The sequence below is a fragment of the Ranitomeya imitator genome, chromosome 2 (genome assembly GCF_032444005.1).
Source record: "Ranitomeya imitator isolate aRanImi1 chromosome 2, aRanImi1.pri, whole genome shotgun sequence".
Classification (NCBI taxonomy): domain Eukaryota; kingdom Metazoa; phylum Chordata; class Amphibia; order Anura; family Dendrobatidae; genus Ranitomeya; species Ranitomeya imitator.
Genome location: NC_091283.1, coordinates 278,249,921 through 278,267,356, shown reverse-complemented (window position 1 = coordinate 278,267,356; position 17,436 = coordinate 278,249,921). Strand labels below are relative to the sequence as shown.

General features: G+C 48.5%; 1 protein-coding gene across 2 annotated transcripts in view; it reads right to left on the bottom strand.

The window, feature by feature from the left end:
* LOC138666917 (zinc finger protein 665-like) overlaps positions 1 to 12,463 on the bottom strand; it is a 56,021-nt gene extending 43,558 nt beyond the window's left edge. Inside the window, exons 1-6 of one of the 2 annotated variants that reach the window (XM_069755104.1) lie at positions 12,174 to 12,463; positions 6,077 to 6,211; positions 5,773 to 5,949; positions 5,565 to 5,688; positions 5,384 to 5,481; positions 5,099 to 5,189 (exon numbers count right to left, since the gene is read on the bottom strand). In XM_069755104.1, coding sequence (XP_069611205.1) covers positions 5,099 to 5,189; positions 5,384 to 5,481; positions 5,565 to 5,688; positions 5,773 to 5,949; positions 6,077 to 6,154 — 568 coding nt within the window. In that variant the 5' untranslated portion in view covers positions 6,155 to 6,211; positions 12,174 to 12,463. Of the gene's footprint in view, positions 1 to 5,098; positions 5,190 to 5,383; positions 5,482 to 5,564; positions 5,689 to 5,772; positions 5,950 to 6,076; positions 8,674 to 12,173 lie in introns of those variants that run through there. The other variant, XM_069755103.1, reaches the window with a different exon arrangement.
* Between the last annotated feature and the right edge of the window lie 4,973 nt (positions 12,464 to 17,436).

Sequence of the window (17,436 nt, the reverse complement as noted above, 5' to 3'; positions counted from 1 at the left end):
GGAGGATCGGTGATGATCTGGGGATGCTTCTGCAAGGCTGGAATTAGGCAGGTTAATCTTTGCGAAGGACATATGATTCAAGCTGGATACAAGGTTATCCTTGAAAAACACTTGCTTCCTTCATCTCAGGCAATGTTTCCCAATTCTGAGGACAGGTTATTCCAGCAAGACAATGCCCCTTGCCACACAGCAAGGTCAATTAATGTGTGGATGAAGGAGCACCACATCAAGACCCTGTCATGGCCAGCCCAAACTCCAGACCTTAACCCCATTGAAAACCTCTGGAATGTAATCAAGAGGAAGATGGATAGTCACAAGCCATCAAACCAATTAGAACTGCTTAAATTTTTGTGCCAGGAGTGGCATTAGGTCATCCAAAAGCAGTGTGAAAGACTGGTGGAAAGCATGCCAAGATGCATGAAAGCTGTGAGTAAAAATCATGGTTATTCCACCAAATATTGATTTCTGAACTCTTCCCGAGGTAAAACATTAGTAATGTTGTTTCTAAATGAATAAAAACTTGTTTTCTTTGTATCATTTGAGGTCTGAAATCACTGTTTCTTTTTTATTATTTTGACAATTTCTCATTTGCTGCAAATAAACACAAAACTTTTAGCTTTGAATTTTAGAGACATGTTGTCAGTAGTTTATAGAATAAAACAACAAATGTCCCGCAAGGTTCAGTCCTAGGGCTCCTGCTCTTCTCCATTTACACCTTTGGCCTGGGACAGCTCACAGAATATCACGGCTTTCAGTATCACATCTATGCCGACAAAACACAGATCTACATCTCTGGACCAGATATCACCACCCTACTAACCAGAATCCCTCAATGTCCATCTGCTATTTCATCCTTCTACGCTAGATTAATGAAACTAACATGGACAAAACCCCCCGCCCAACGAACCTATCCATTACAGTAGACCGGCTGCCCCACTCTCCCCAGTCTCACAAGCTCGCTGCCTCGGGGTAATCCTTGACACCGATCTCTCCTTCAAGCCACATATACAAGCCCTTTCCACTTCCTGCCGCCTTCAACTCAAAAATATTTCACGGATCTGTACATTCCTAAACCAAGAATCTGGAAAAACCCTAGTCCATGCCCTCATCATCTCTTGCCATGACTACTGCAACCTCCTGCTCTGTGGCCTCCCATAGAAAACTCTCGCACCCCTCCAATCTATTCGAAACTCTGCTGCCCGACTAATCCACCTGTCCTCCCGCTATTCCCCGGCCTCTCCCCTCTGTCAATCCCTTCACTGGCTCCCCATTGCCCAGAGACTCCAGAACAAAACCCTAACCATGACATACAAAGCCATCCACAACCTGTCTCCTCCCTTAAATTTGTGACCTCGTCTCCCGGTACTTACCTGCATGCAACCTCCAATCCTCACAAGATCTCCTTCTCTACTCCCCTCTTCCCATAATCGTATACAAGATTTCTCTCGCACATCACCCCTACTCTGGAACCCTCTACCAAAAAATATCAGACTCTCGCCTGCCATTGAAACCCTCAAAAAGAGCCTGAAGACCCACCTCTTCTGACAAGCCTACAACCTGCAGTAACCACCGATCGACCAAACTGCTGCACGATCAGCTCTACCCTCGCCTACTGTATTCTCACCCATCCCTTGTAGATTGTGAGCCTTCTGCATGCAGGGTCCTCTCTCCTCCTGTATCAGTTGTGACTTGTATTGTATAAGATTATTGTACTTGTTTTTATTATGTATACCCCTCCTCACATGTAAAGCGCCATGGAATAAATGGCGCTATAATAATAATAATAATAATTTTAACTCAAAAATATACCTGTAAAGAGAAAAATCAGACAAACTGAAAATTTTGAAGTGGTCTCTTAATTTTTGCCAGAGCTGTATCCGATACAAACTTCAAAGCACAAGATTAGAAGGGCTGTTAGTATGATGGTTCAGCTTCAGAACCAGTATCTACACTACAGAACTCAGACATTGTACTGCGCACACACGCCTGGACAAGCACTCCCTCCAATAACAACTGTCACAGAGCTCTGCAATGGCATCACTGTGCCGAGCCTGACGCCGCCTACCATTTTAACAAGCCCCTGATGATGTCACACAGCAAGGAATGAGAGTAATGCCACTACCAAGATGGCTACAGCAATACAGTGACCTGCAGGCAATCCTCGCATGCTTTTTGGCTGTGTAACAGTCACCACAGAAGCGGAGCGGGGATTCGAAATCGAGTACCGGCTAATGTTTGCCGAGTAACGAGCACATCCGAGCACCCAGATAATCAAGTGATATCCGAGTATCACTGAGCACATTCGCTCATTCCTAATCGGGATTCTAGGAAACCAACAGCATCATTACCCTCCGCTTTCTCTTAGAGGACCATCATAACATTTTTCTTCAAGTGATTTTCTAACTTGTCAGCATGTTCTATGTACACTGTTATTTGGCTTTGTAGTTTACAGATCTGGGCAGGTAACGGTCAAAGTCTCCTAATCCCAGGAAGTAGGTGGATCCTCCAGGTTGTAAGTTCAATAGGAAAGGGCTTTCACAAATCCACAAAATCATTTCAATATTTTCAGATGGAAGAGAATGTTCTACTCTAGACAGTAAAATGGTGATCACGCGATCGTGATACGACCGAACTACACGACTAATTTTTCAAAATTTAAATAGGCCGCAATCCACAAGTCATGGGAGAGTCCCAATAGTTTGGGACAAGTTGTGGGACTGCTGGACGGGGTTAACAGACTGTTCCGGATCAAGTGCGCTCTCCTCCGTGTTAGGAGAGGATGGAAGGATGGGATGGGGATTTGTTGGGGGTGTTTTTCTGTTGTGTGGGGGGAGGGGAGTGGGTTGGGGGAAATATTTGCATAATGTACATCGCCATGGTTACTGTGGTTGTGATTTCAGCTGCAACTCGATGAAAGAATGCGGGATAAAATGTTCTGTGGAGGGAAAATGTTTGGAAGAATGAGAGTTGTGAATTGGAACGTTAGGGGTTTGGCGTCTGGAGTGATGAGGCAAGATTTGTTTAAATTTCTGAATGATGCTGAGACGTCAGTGATCTGTCTGTAGAAGACGCATAAGGTGAAGGAGAAAACGCATTTTCTGACTAAAAGATGGGTACAGGTGGGATATCATGTCACATATTCAGCATACTCTAGAGGGGGTCAGCATCCTCATCTGTGCTGGGGTTCATTTTTAGTATCACAAAGTGGTTATAGATCAGTCGGGTAGATTCATATGTTTACTTTGTAATTTGCACGGATGTCTGATGTGGTTGGTTTCAATTTATGTTCCACCACCATATTGTGGAAAGGTGATCGACAGTTCTGGAGATAATGGAGGAGACACCGGGGATACCGTTTTTGATAATAGGGGACTTTAACAATATTCTGGACACACATTGGGATAGGGGGAGACGATAGACAATGAAGTTGGGTGGTAACTGTACACCATTTGGTGCCGTCTTGAGGGAGACTGCTCTGCATGATTTATGGAGGATTTCTCATCCTGGGGTGTACAAATATTCCTGTTTTTCGTCCTCTGCTTTTTTTTGTCAAGAATAGATCTGGCCTTGGGCAATACACCGATGTTGGGCCTTGTTGGGGAGGTAATATATATGGCTACTCTAGAACAATATCCGATAATTACCCCATGAGTATAGTACTTGAGGGAGTGGGATCCTTGCCTGCTAGGGGTTGCATGTGGAGGCTGAACCCGTTTTGGCTACACCTCATTGACTTAGATGGACACATAGGGGGGACATTAAGGAATATTTTAAAATTAATGCTGGGTCGCCTTCGGTATTGACGGAATGGGAAACTATGAAGGCTTATTTCAGAGGGCTCTGCATTTAAGAGATATTCCGAGTCAAGGTAGAAACGGGCAGGAAGGATCAGATGTTGATAGAGAGTTGGAGGAGGCATTAATCAACGATCAGTCCCCAGAAGCACAGGGAAGGTTGAAGGTAGCGCAGAATAGAGTATGTCAGATGGCAATGAAAAAGGCGGAAGGTAGGAGAATGTTTCAAACTGCTAAATATTTTGAGGAGGGGGACAAGGCGGGCCATCTTCTTTCTAGAATAGTGGTGGCTCACAGAGACTCCACACATATAGTCACTTTGAAGAGAAAGGATGGGAAGGACCATACTGGTTGCAAAGCAATTTTGGAGATGATGGAGTATTACTCGGATCTTTATAAATCACGGGTTCAGCCAACGATGGAGGAGGTGGATGGTTTCTTGGCAGAGGTACAGCTCCCCAGATTCTCAGAGGCAGATCAAGGTCTTCTTGAGGAGCTTGACGCTGCACTGGCCTCTATGCCCAATGATAAAGCCCCAGGGGTGGATGGGATTCAGGGGGAGATGTATAAAAAAAAAAATATAAAGAGGTATTGCTTCCCGCTTTGTTGGAGGTGTATGGTGCTGGTCTGGTGGAGGGTGAGTTGCCGCGGTCCATGCGTGAGGCAATAATTGTAGTGTTGCAAGAACAGGGTAAGGATCCGACTTCTTATCGCCCAATTTCATTATTTACGACAGATATTAAATGGTGGCCAAGATATTGGCTAATCGTCTTAAGAAGGTGATAACGACTAATACACCAGGACCAATCCGGATTTATGCCCAATAGTTCTACAGCATGTAATCTTAGACGATTATTTCTTAATATGCAGGTAAAGGCGAACAATATGGGTCGGAGGGTTGTGGTGTCTTTATATGCCGCTAAAGCATTTGATAGTGTGGAGTGGCGGTATTTGTGGGCGGTCATGAAGGCTATGGGTTTTGGCGAGAGATTTATAAGATGGGTGCAATTGTTATATGCGTCTACAAGAGCCAGGATACGGGTAAATGGGCTCTTGTCAGGGAATTTCCGTTTATATAGGGGAACCCGGCAGGGGTAAGTGAGTTGTTTTCATTAAATGAAAAATGTATTAATTAGTTTTGTATTCATTGTACCTGTCTGGAAATTGTGTCAGACTGTTACTGGCGTGTCATATGCTTTAATTAAAACTATGTGATTTAAAAGAACTACACAACTGATAAAGCAGCCACAGCCGGTGACTGAGAAGAATCTGTGACTTCTCTGTATTTAGTGGTCACTACTCACCTGGGTAGTCATATGTAGGAATCTCCTCTTTACACCGCTCATCACCCCTCACATATGTCTCTGTAGTATTAATATGGGTCAGATCTTCACCCTAAAACAAATATTGTAAAAGTCACCGACAGATGGAGAAGTCACATCTATGATCAGCTCTAATCCTGCCATCTCCACCGTTCTCATTACACAAGTATAAAAGAAAGAATATGGTGGATAAAACAAGACTGAGCACAAGACCTTCACAACTGTCTAGATATCATAGGGGAGATCTCATGACCCCTCTCCATCTACCTGATGATCCTGAGGAACAATGGGATCTTCTTGTTTACAGTCCTCTGGAAGAAGACGACGGGGACATCTCTCTGGTGTTGTCCTCTTACTGGATAGATCTGGAGGAAACACATACAGGCACTGAATTCATTCTTTACATACAGATAATTATAGGTCGTGTGTATTTAGTCCTGTCTATTACCTGGAGATGTGACGGGCTGGGGAACCTCTATCATGACGTCCTTGTACAGATCTTTGTGTCCTTCTAAATACTCCCACTCCTCCATGGAGAAATAGACGGAGACATCCTGAAGCCTTATAGGAACCTGACATATACAATGATACTGTCATCCCCCCCGATTCCTTCATAGCGTTACTGTATAATGTCCCAGCATTCCCAGCAGGGTCACCTCTCCAGTCAGCAGCTCAATCATCTTGTAACTGAGTTCTAGGATCTTCTGCTCATTGAAGTTCTCATGTATCAGGTGAGGTAGAGGCCTCGTGATTGGGCTCAGTGGTCTTCCCCATCCATCAGACACCAGGTCCTGACAGAGCTCACTAGAGGTCTTCTTCACTACCGTGTAATCCTGGTTATGGAGAGACAAATTGATAAATCTCACTACAGACATTTCCAGAGTCCTCACCTCTCCAGTTCTGTCCATCTTATTCCCATATATAAGAATGATGTAATGTGACATCATCAGAATCTCTCACCTCTCCAGTCAGACGGAAGAGGATCTCTAGGGTGAGGTGTAATATTCTCTCTGCCATCTGGTCCCTGTCCATATCCATCCTTGATGATTAAGTCAGAAAATTTCTCTCAATATACAAGATGTCCACTGAGAGGATCTGATATTGCAGGTAAATGAATACGAAGAAAGTGAGCCAATGTAACATCATAAAGCATGACAACAATGTGAAACATATCAGGAGATAGAACGTGTAGATGTTGTATTCTCTAGTCTTATACGGACTGGAACACAAGTTGTAATACTGACTAAGACATGTCCTCCATGCTCCCAATCACTGGCTAAGTTGGCCATTGCATCAGCAACTTATTGGCTGTAGGAATCACAAGTTTGCTGGGACTGACCAGGATGTGCTGCAAAAGAGCGGAGAAGATGGAGGTCTGCTGAGACCAGCTGTGACTGTGAAAAGTCATCATGTCATCTAGACAAGATGGAGATCGAAAGAAAGAAGACCTCCAGAGAAGATGTAATGCATAAGATACCTGGATGCAAATCATCATTGTATAGTCCGCAGTATGATGATGGCTGCTAATAACTCCATGTACTCCCGCCTCTATTACTGCAACACCCTCCTCTGTGGCCTCCCCGCTAACTCCCTTGCACCACTACAGTCTGTCCTCAACTCTGCTGCTCGGCTAATCCACCTCTCTCCTCGCTACTCCCCTGCTTCTCCCCTCTGCAAATCCCTCCACTGGCTCCCAATTCCCCAACAAATCCAGTTCAAACTACTAACACTGATCTACAAAGCCATCCACAACCTGCCCCCTCCCTATATCTCTGAACTAAACTCCCACTTTCTTCCCTCACGTAATCTTTGATCCTACCAAGACCTCCACCACACTTATTCGTTCCTCACACAACCGCCTCCAAGATTTCTCCCGAATGTCTCCCATCCTCTTGAATTCCGCGCCTCAACACGTCCGATTATCCACCACCCTCGAATCCCTCAGACGGAACCTGAAAACCCATCTCTTCAGGAAAGCCTACAGCCTGCAATAACCATTCTGCCGCCTCACCAACCACCCGAGCTGCCGCATCACCAACCACCCGAGCTGCCGCATCACCAACAACCAGAGCTGCTGCCTCACCAACACCAGTGCTGCAGCACCCCGACATCCTGTCTCTTCCCCATTATCCCGAAGAATGTAAGTCCGCAAGGACAGGGTCATCTCCTCTCCGTACCAGTCTGTCATTGTAAATTTGTTTATTGTTAATGATATCTATAACCCTGTATGTAACCCCTTTTCTCATGTTCAGCACCATGGAATTAATGGTGCTATATAAATAAATAATAATAACGTATCTTCTTACCATTTTTAAGGACATAATGGAAGTTGTAGGGTTGTAAATTCATGCAGCACAATGGTTTATGGGGCTGAATTGACATTACAATTATTGTACTAAGCTTCGTTCTTGTATTCAAGAACTCTTAGTTCTGGTCATGTATTCATATACTTGTGGTGGTTCTGGTGACGTAGTCAAGTACTGATAGAGGTTCTGGTGATGTATCAATTTAATGATGATGGTTCTCGTGGTATAGTCAAGTACTGATGGTGGGTCCGTTCATGTATTCATGTACTGATGGTGGTTCAGATAAATACCTGGTATTTTGTTCACTGGTGTATGTTTGCCTTGTTTCACTGTGCTTTGTTCTACTGCTGCATGACCTAGGACCGTGCTCTGTGATCCACTATCTTACTGGTATTTTGATCCCTGGACATTTAACTGATGATTTTCTTTTATCACCTATGACGTACTCTCCTGACCTTGGAACTTTTGATTACCCAGCCTTGCAGGTTGTCCATGAGGAGTGACTAGCATCACACATATACAGTGTATGGGGGATGGTGGTATTGTTGGAACATTATATTGTGTGGGGGAATGGCTGTACTGTGAGAACCATAGTGACCTATGATGCTTTGATCTCAGAACAAGGCTCCATAGGTTGTACTATGATGGTGAACGAAAGATTGTCTCTTGTCTAAATTCATTTATTTCTCTCTTTTCAGGTTTTTCAGCTTGCCATTTTTGGACAAGGTTGGATTTCGTGGACTCCTGAAAACCAGCATGGATTTTTTTTTTTTTTTATTATTTCAATAATTTGGTGAACAAGGGGTAGGGGAGTTGTTATTTAAAAAAGGAAATATGTTTCTGAGTGTTTTTGTCTTTCAGCTTACTGGATTAGTAATGGGGTGTCTGACAGATGTCTCTCCAACACTAACCCCTAGGATTGATGCCAGCTGACAAATTCCCCCAAAGAATTACTCCGATTGCCAACGCACCAATGCAATAGAGAAGAGCCAGGCAAAGTGGCCGAATTGGCGCATCTAATGTAATGCACCACTTCTGGGATGGCTGAAAGCTGATATTTTTAGGCTGGGAAGGGGCCAATATCCAGGGAACTTGCCAGCCTGATATCAGCCCCAGCTGTCGGATTTAACTTGGCAGGTTATTAAACAAGGAGAAAAATAATGGCATTCTGTGAGAACTTGTTTGGGCTTCTGTCCTCTCATCCTGCAGTTGTCTGAATGGATCTAATGTAAACTTGGGAACATCCACAGCTGCTACATCACTGTTCACACCACACAGAGACCCCAAAAGAGTCTGCTGAAAAGGTTAATGTCCCCCACACCCAGTAATGGAGAATCACCACATACTTCCACCCGCAGAGCCGCACTCTACATAGAGAATAATGGAGCCTCCAGCACCGACCTCCACCCGCAGAGCCGCACTCCATACAGAGAATAATGGAGTCTCCAGCACCGACCTCCACCCGCAGAGCCACACTCCACATAGAGAATAATGGAGCCTCCAGCACCGACCTCCACCCACAGAGCCGCACTCCACATAGAGAATAATGGAGCCTCCAGCACCGACCTCCACCTGCAGAGCCGCACTCCACATAGAGAATAATGGAGCCTCCAGCATCGACCTCCACCCGCAGAGCAGCATTCTACATAGAGAATAATGGAGCCTCCAGCACCGACCCCCACCCACAGAGCCGCACTCCACATAGAGAATAATGGAGCCTCCAGCACCGACCTCCACCCGCAGAGCCACACTCCACATAGAGAATAATGGAGCCTCCAGCACTGACCTCCACCCGCAGAGCCGCACTCCACATAGAGAATAATGGAGCCTCCAGCACCGTCCTCCACCCGCAGAGCCTCACTCCACATAGAGAATAATGGAGCCTCCAACACCGACCTCCACCCGCAGAGCCGCACTCCACATAGAGAATAATGGAGCCTCCAGCACCAACCTCCACCCGCAGAGCCGCACTCCACATAGAGAATAATGGAGCCTCCAGCACCAACCTCCACCCGCAGAGCCGCACTCCACAGAGAGCATAATGGAGCCTCCAGCACCGACCTCCACCCGCAGAGCCGCACTCCACATAGAGAATAATGGAGCCTCCAGCATCGACCTCCACCCGCAGAGCAGCATTCTACATAGAGAATAATGGAGCCTCCAGCACCGACCTCCACCCGCAGAGCCACACTCCACATAGAGAATAATGGAGCCTCCAGCACTGACCTCCACCCGCAGAGCCGCACTCCACATAGACAATAATGGGGCCCCCGGCACAGACCTTCACCCGCAGAGCCGCACTCCACATAGAGAATAATGGAGCCTCCAGCACCGACCTCCACCCGCAGAGCCGCACTCCACATAGAGAATAATGGAGCCTCCAGCACCGACCTCCACCCGCAGAGCCGCACTCCACATAGAGAATAATGGAGCCTCCAGCACCGACCTCCACCCGCAGATCCGCACTCCACATAGAGAATAATGGAGCCTCCAGCACCAACCTCCACCCGCAGAGCCGCACTCCACAGAGAGAATAATGGAGCCTCCAGCACCGACCTCCACCCGCAGAGCCGCACTCCACATAGAGAATAATGGAGCCTCCAGCACCTACCTCCACCCGTAGAGCCGCACTCCACAGAGAGAATAATGGAGCCTCCAGCACCGACCTCCACCCGCAGAGCCGCACTCCACATAGAGGATAATGGAGCCTCCAGCACCTACCTCCACCCGCAGAGCCGCACTCCACATAGAGAATAATGGAACCTCCAGCATCGACATCCACCCGCAGAGCAGCACTCCACATAGAGAATAATGGAGCCTCCAGCACCGACCTCCACCCGCAGAGCCGCACTCCACATAGAGAATAATGGAGCCTCCAGCACCGACCTCCACCCGCAGAGCAGCACTCCACATAGAGAATAATGGAGCCTCCAGCACCTGCCTCCACCTGCAGAGCCGCACTCCACATAGAGAATAATGGAGCCTCCAGCACCGACCTCCACCCGCAGAGCCGCACTCCACAGAGAGAATAATGGAGCCTCCAGCACCGACCTCCACCCGCAGAGCCGCACTCCACATAGAGAATAATGGAGCCTCCAGCACAGACCTCCACCCGCAGAGCAACACTCCACATAAAGAATAATGGAGCCTCCAGCACCGACCTCCACCCGCACTCCACATAGAGAATAATGGAGCCTCCAGCACCGACCTCCACCCGCAGAGCAGCACTCCACATAGAGAATAATGGAGCCTCCAGCATCGACCTCCACCCGCAGAGCAGCACTCCACATAGAGAATAATGGAGCCTCCAGCACCGACCTCCACCCGCACTCCACATAGAGAATAATGGAGCCTCCAGCACCAACCTCCACCCGCAGAGCAGCACTCCACATAGAGAATAATGGAGCCTCCAGCACCTACCTCCACCCGCAGAGCCGCACTCCACATAGAGAATAATGGAGCCTCCAACACCGTCCTCCACCCGCAGAGCCGCACTCCACATAGAGAATAATGGAGCCTCCAGCACCGACCTCCACCCGCAGAGCCTCACTCCACATAGAGAATAATGGAGCCTCCAGCACTGACCTCCACCCGCAGAGCCGCACTCCACACAGAGAATAATGGAGCCTCCAGCACCGTCCTCCACCCGCAGAGCCGCACTCCACATAGAGAATAATGGAGCCTCCAGCACCGTCCTCCACCTGCAGAGCCGCACTCCACATAGAGAATAATGGAGCCTCCAGCACAGACCTCCACCCGCAGAGCAACACTCCACATAAAGAATAATGGAGCCTCCAGCACCGACCTCCACCCACAGAACCACACTCCACGTAGAGAATAATGGAGCCTCCAGTACCGACCTCCACCCGCAGAGCCACACTCCACATAGAGAATAATGGAGCCTCCAGCATCGACCTCCACCCGCAATCCACATAGAGAATAATGGAGCCTCCAGCACCGACCTCCACCCGCAGAGCCGCACTCCACATAGAGAATAATGGAGCCTCCACCTGCAGAGCCGCACTCCACATAGAGAATAATGGAGCCTCCAGCACCGACCTCCACCCGCAGAGCCGCACTCCACAGAGAGAATAATGGAGCCTCCAGCACCGACCTCCACCCGCAGAGCAGCACTCCACATAGAGAATAATGGAGCCTCCAGCACCGACCTCCACCCGCACTCCACATAGAGAATAATGGAGCCTCCAGCACCGACCTCCACCCGCAGAGCCGCACTCCACATAGAGAATAATGGAGCCCCCCGGCACAAACCTCCACCCGCAGAGCTGCACCCCACATTGAGAATACTGGAGCCTCCAGCATCGACCTCCACCCGAAGAGCAGCACTCCACATAGAGAATAATGGAGCCTCCAGCACCGACCTCCACCCGCACTCCACATAGAGAATAATGGAGCCTCCAGCACCGACCTCCACCCGCAGAGCTGCACTCCACATAGAGAATAATGGGGCCTCCAGCACCGACCTCCACCCGCAGAGCCGCACTCCACATAGAGAATAATGGAGCCTCCAGCACCAACCTCCACCCGCAGAGCCGCATTCCACATAGAGAATAATGGAGCCTCCAGCACCAACCTCCACCCGCACTCCACATAGAGAATAATGGAGCCTCCAGCACCGACCTCCACCCGCAGAGCCGCACTCCACATAGAGAATAATGGAGCCTCCAGCACCTACCTCCACCCGCAGAGCCGCACTCCACATAGAGAATAATGGAGCCTCCAGCACCTACCTCCACCCGCAGAGCCGCACTCCACAGAGAGAATAATGGAGCCTCCAGCACCGACCTCCACCCGCACTCCACATAGAGAATAATGGAGCCTCCAGCACCGACCTCCACCCGCAGAGCCGCACTCCACATAGAGAATAATGGGGCCTCCAGCACCGACCTCCACCCGCAGAGCCGCACTCCACATAGAGAATAATGGAGCCTCCAGCACCGACCTCCACCCGCAGAGCCGCACTCCACATAGAGAATAATGGAGCCTCCAGCACCGACCTCCACCCGCAGAGCCGCACTCCACTATGGCTGTTTTGTGTGCACAGGACCTGTGATGAGGTCACAGGAGAGGAGGAGTCAGGGGTCACATGATCAGGGGCCTCAGTGTATGCAGGACTCTGCTGTGCTGGTTGTCATGGTGCTGGATGAGGGGAAGATTATGTGTGGGGTCAGGAGGGGTTTACAGTGTGTATGTAGCAGAGCCGTGTGTGTACGAGGTGTACAGAGCGAAGCCGTATGTGTACGAGGGGTTCGGAGCGGAGCCGTATGTGTACGGAGCGGAGCCATGTGTGTACGGGGTGTACGGAGTGGAGCCATGTGTGTACGGGGTGTACGGAGTGGAGCCGTATATGTACAAGGTGTACGGAGCGGAGCCGTATGTGTACGGAGCGGAGCCATGTGTGTACGGGGTGTACGGAGTGGAGCCATGTGTGTACGGGGTGTACGGAGTGGAGCCATGTGTACGAGGTGTATGGAGCGGAGCCGTGTGTGTGTATGAGGTGTATATGGCACCCCAGGAGTTGGGGTACCACAGTAGTGCTGCCTTCCTCTCGGGGAGGGTAGTCCTATGCCTGGAAACAAGAGGAATTCCTTTGACAGGTAAACCACATGCTCACCACTAGGGTTGAGCGAAACGGGTCGTTCATTTTCAAAAGTCGCCGACTTTTGGCAAAGTCGGGTTTCATGAAACCCGATCCGACCCTTGTGCGGGGTCGGCCATACGGTACGCGACTTTCGCGCCAAAGTCGCGTTTCAATTACGCGAAAAGCGCCATTTCTCAGCCAATGAAGGTGAACGCAGAGTGTGGGCAGCGTGATGACATAGGTCCTGGTCCCCACCATCTTAGAGAAGGGCATTGCAGTGATTGGCTTGCTGTCTGCGGCGTCACAGGGGCTATAAAGGGGCGTTCCCGCCGACCGCCATCTTACTGCTGCTGATCTGAGCATATGGAGAGGTTGCTGCCGCTTCGTCAGAAGCAGGGATAGCGTTAGGCAGGGTCCATTAACCACCGCTTGTGCTGTAGCGATTTCCACTGTCCAACACCACCTTCAGTGTGCAGGGACAGTGGAAGCTACATTTTTTTTTTTTTTCCTCAGCGCTGTAGCTCATTGGGCTGCCCTAGAAGGCTCCCTGATAGCTGCATTGCTGTGTGTACGCCGCTGTGCAAACCAACTGCTTTTTTCAAAGCACAAATCCTCCTGTTCCTTCCTTTCTGCACAGCTATCTTGTTTGTTTGTCCACACTTTTTATTTCATTTGTGCATCAGTCCACTCCTTATTGCTGCCTGCCATACCTGGCTGAGATTACTGCAGGGAGATAGTAATTGTAGGACAGTCCGTTTTTTTGTTTTTTTGTGGGAGATTAAGATTGGCATTTCTGCTAGAGTGCCATCCCTGTGTGTGCCATCTCTCACTCAGTGGGCCATAGAAAGCCTATTTATTTTTTTGCTTGATTTGGGTTCTAAAATCTACCTGAAAAAATCACTACATCAATCAGTGGGAGAAAAATATTGGCCTCTGGGCTTGTGTGCCACTCCTGACTCCTGTGTGTGCCATCTCTCACTCAGTGGGCCATAGAAAGCCTATTTATTTTTTTGCTTGATTTGGGTTCTAAAATCTACCTGAAAAAATCACTACATCAATCAGTGGGAGAAAAATATTGGCCTCTGGGCTTGTGTGCCACTCCTGACTCCTGTGTGTGCCATCTCTCACTCAGTGGGCCATAGAAAGCCTATTTTTTTTTTTTTATTTGGTTTCTAAATTCTCCCTGAAAAAATCATTTTATTTTATTTGGTTTCTAAATTCTTCCTGAAAAAATCATTTTATTTTATTTTGTTTCTAAAGTCTCCCTGAAAAAAAAAAAAAAAATCAGTGGGAGATTAATATTGACATTTGTGCTTGAGTGACAGTACTGCGTGTGTGGCATCTCTGTGATTTGGTGCCACAGAAAACAGAGTGTGTAACATTGTGCCTGATTTTCCTTGTGGTCTCACCAACCTGTAAAGGGATATCGAAATCATACTGAAGTTATAGCTCACCGTGTAAGTTGTTTGACAGCAACAAATAAAGTTACTTTGGTTAAGTTTTTAAAACAATGAGGAAGTTTGGTGCAAGAGGTCGTGGCCGTGGGTGTTCATTGTCAGCTGGTAATGATGGTAGTGGTAGTGGAGCATCAGGTGGTCATGGGAAAAAAAATATTCCACCTAAGTCTGGAGCTGTGGAGCCAGGTTCGTCGTCTGGCTACACAAGGCCTCAAACGCTCTCTTTTCTGGGAGTAGGAATTGATCCGCACAAAGTCATCTGTCAAAAATGTTCAACTAGCTTAAGCAGAGGTCAGAATCTGAAAAGTCTCAATACAAGTTGCATGCATAGACATTTAACCACCATGCATTTTCAAGCCTGGACTAACTACCAAACGTCCCTTAAGGTTGTAGCACCCTAGGCCAATGAAGCTAGTCAGCAACGCAACATCCCTTCCGTCACTGTAAGGCCACCATTTTCCGCACCACCGGCAGTATCTGTGCAGGTTTCTTTGCCAGCCAAAAGCAGTCAGGGTCAGGGAATCACCAGTTTTGTAGGAGGAAATATTGCATCTAGGGCACCGGCGGAAACAATACCGTCTCCAACCGTCTCTCAGTCTGCCATGTCCACTGGCACACCTGCTAGTTCCACGATCTCCAGCTCTCCAGTCCAGCTCACCCTACATGAGACTCTTGTTAGAAAAAGGAAGTACTTATCCTTGCATCCGCGTACACAGGGTTTTAACGCCCACATAGCTAGACTAATCTCGTTAGAGATGATGCCCTACCGGTTAGTTGAAAGCGAAGCTTTCAAAGCCCTGATGGAGTACGCTGAACCACGCTACGAGCTACCCAGTCAACACTTTTTTTCCAGAAAAGCCATCCCAGCCCTGCACCAGCATGTTAAACAGCGCATCGTCCATGCACTCAGGCAATCTGTGAGTACAAAGGTGCACCTGACTACAGATGCATGGACCAGTAGGCATGGCCAGGGACGTTACGTGTCCATCACGGCACACTGGGTGAATGTGGTGGATGCAGGGTCCACAGGGGACATCAATTTCGGGACAGTTGTGCCTAGCCCACGGTCTAGGAAACAGTTGGCTGTAGGCGTTCGCACCCCCTCCTCCTCCTCCTCGTCCTCCTGCAGAAGCGAGAGCTCTTCCACAGACCGCAGTCGCCCAACCACTCCATCGGCAGCTGACACTGTTGCACACCAGTTGTCCCATTATGGGCCAGCTACTGGCAAGCGTCAGCAGGCTGTATTGGCTATGAAGTGTTTGGGCAACAACAGACACACCGCGGAAGTTCTGTCCGAGTTCTTGCAGCAAGAAACGCAGTCGTGGCTGGGCACAGTAGATCTTGAGGCAGGCAAGGTACTGAGTGATAATGGAAGGAATTTCATGGCTGCCATCTCCCTTTCCCAACTGAAACACATTCCTTGCCTGGCTCACACCTTAATCCTGGTGGTGAAGTGCTTATTGAAAACTTATCCTGGGTTCTCCAACCTGCTCCTCAAAGTGCGTGGACTTTGCTCACATATCCGCCGTTCGCCTGTACACTCCAGCCGTATGCAGACCTATCAGCGGTCTTTGAACCTTCCCCAGCATCGCCTAATCATAGACGTTGCAACAAGGTGGAACTCAACACTGCACATGCTTCAGAGACTGTGCGAACAGAGGCGGGCTGTTATGTTTTTGTGGGAGGATACACATACACGGGCAGGCAGTAGGATGGCAGACATGGAGTTGTCAGGTGTGCAGTGGTCGAAGATACAAGACATGTGTCAAGTCCTTCAGTGTTTTGAGGAATGCACACGGCTGGTTAGTGCAGACAACGCCATAATAAGCATGAGCATCCCCCTAATGTGTCTGCTGATGCAAAGTTTGACGCACATAAAGGATCAGGCGTCTGCACCAGAGGAAGAGGAAAGCCTTGATGACAGACAGCCATTGTCTGGTCAGGGCAGTGTACAGGACGAGGTAGCGGGCGAAGAGGAGGTGGAGGACGAGGAGGATGATGGGGATGAGTATATTTTTAATGAGGAAGCTTTCCCGGGGGCACTGGAAATTGGTGGCGTGGCAAGGCCGGGTTCTGGTTTTTTGAGGGACACAAGTGACGTAGATTTGCCTGAAACTGCCCCTCAACCAATCACAACCGCAGATTTGACAACTGGAACTTTGGCCCACATGGCGGATTATGCCTTACGTATCCTCAAAAGGGACACACGCATTACGAAAATGATGAACGATGACGATTACTGGTTGGCCTGCCTCCTTGATCCTCGCTATAAAGGCAAATTGCAAAATATTATGCCACATGAGAACTTGGAACTAATATTAGCAACCAAACAATCAACTCTTGTTGACCGTTTGCTTCAGGCATTCCCAGCACACAGCGCCCGTGATCGTTCTCACACGAGCTCCAGGGGGCAGCAGACCAGGAGTGTTAGGGGTGCACACATCAGAAGTGGCGTTGGACAGAGGGGTTTTCTGACCAGGTTGTGGAGTGATTTTGCTATGACCGCAGACAGGACAGGTACTGCTGCATCAATTGAAAGTGACAGGAGACAACATTTGTCCAGTATGGTTATAAACTATTTTTCATCCCTTATCGATGTTCTCCCTCAACCGTCATTCCCATTTGATTACTGGGCATCAAAATTAGACACCTGGCCAGAATTGGCAGAATATGCATTGCAGGAGCTTGCTTGCCCGGCAGCTAGTGTCCTATCAGAAAGAGTATTCAGTGCTGCAGGTTCAATATTAACCGAAAAAAGGACTCGTCTGGCTACCCAAAATGTTGATGATCTAACATTCATTAAAATGAACCACAACTGGATTTCGAATTCTTTTGCCCCACCTTGCACGGGCGACACCTAGCTTTCCTTTGAAAAGCTATTGCCTGTGGACTACTGTGAATTACTTTTCTAATGTCTAATTTGCTGCAGCTGATTGTCCAGCATACGACATGTTT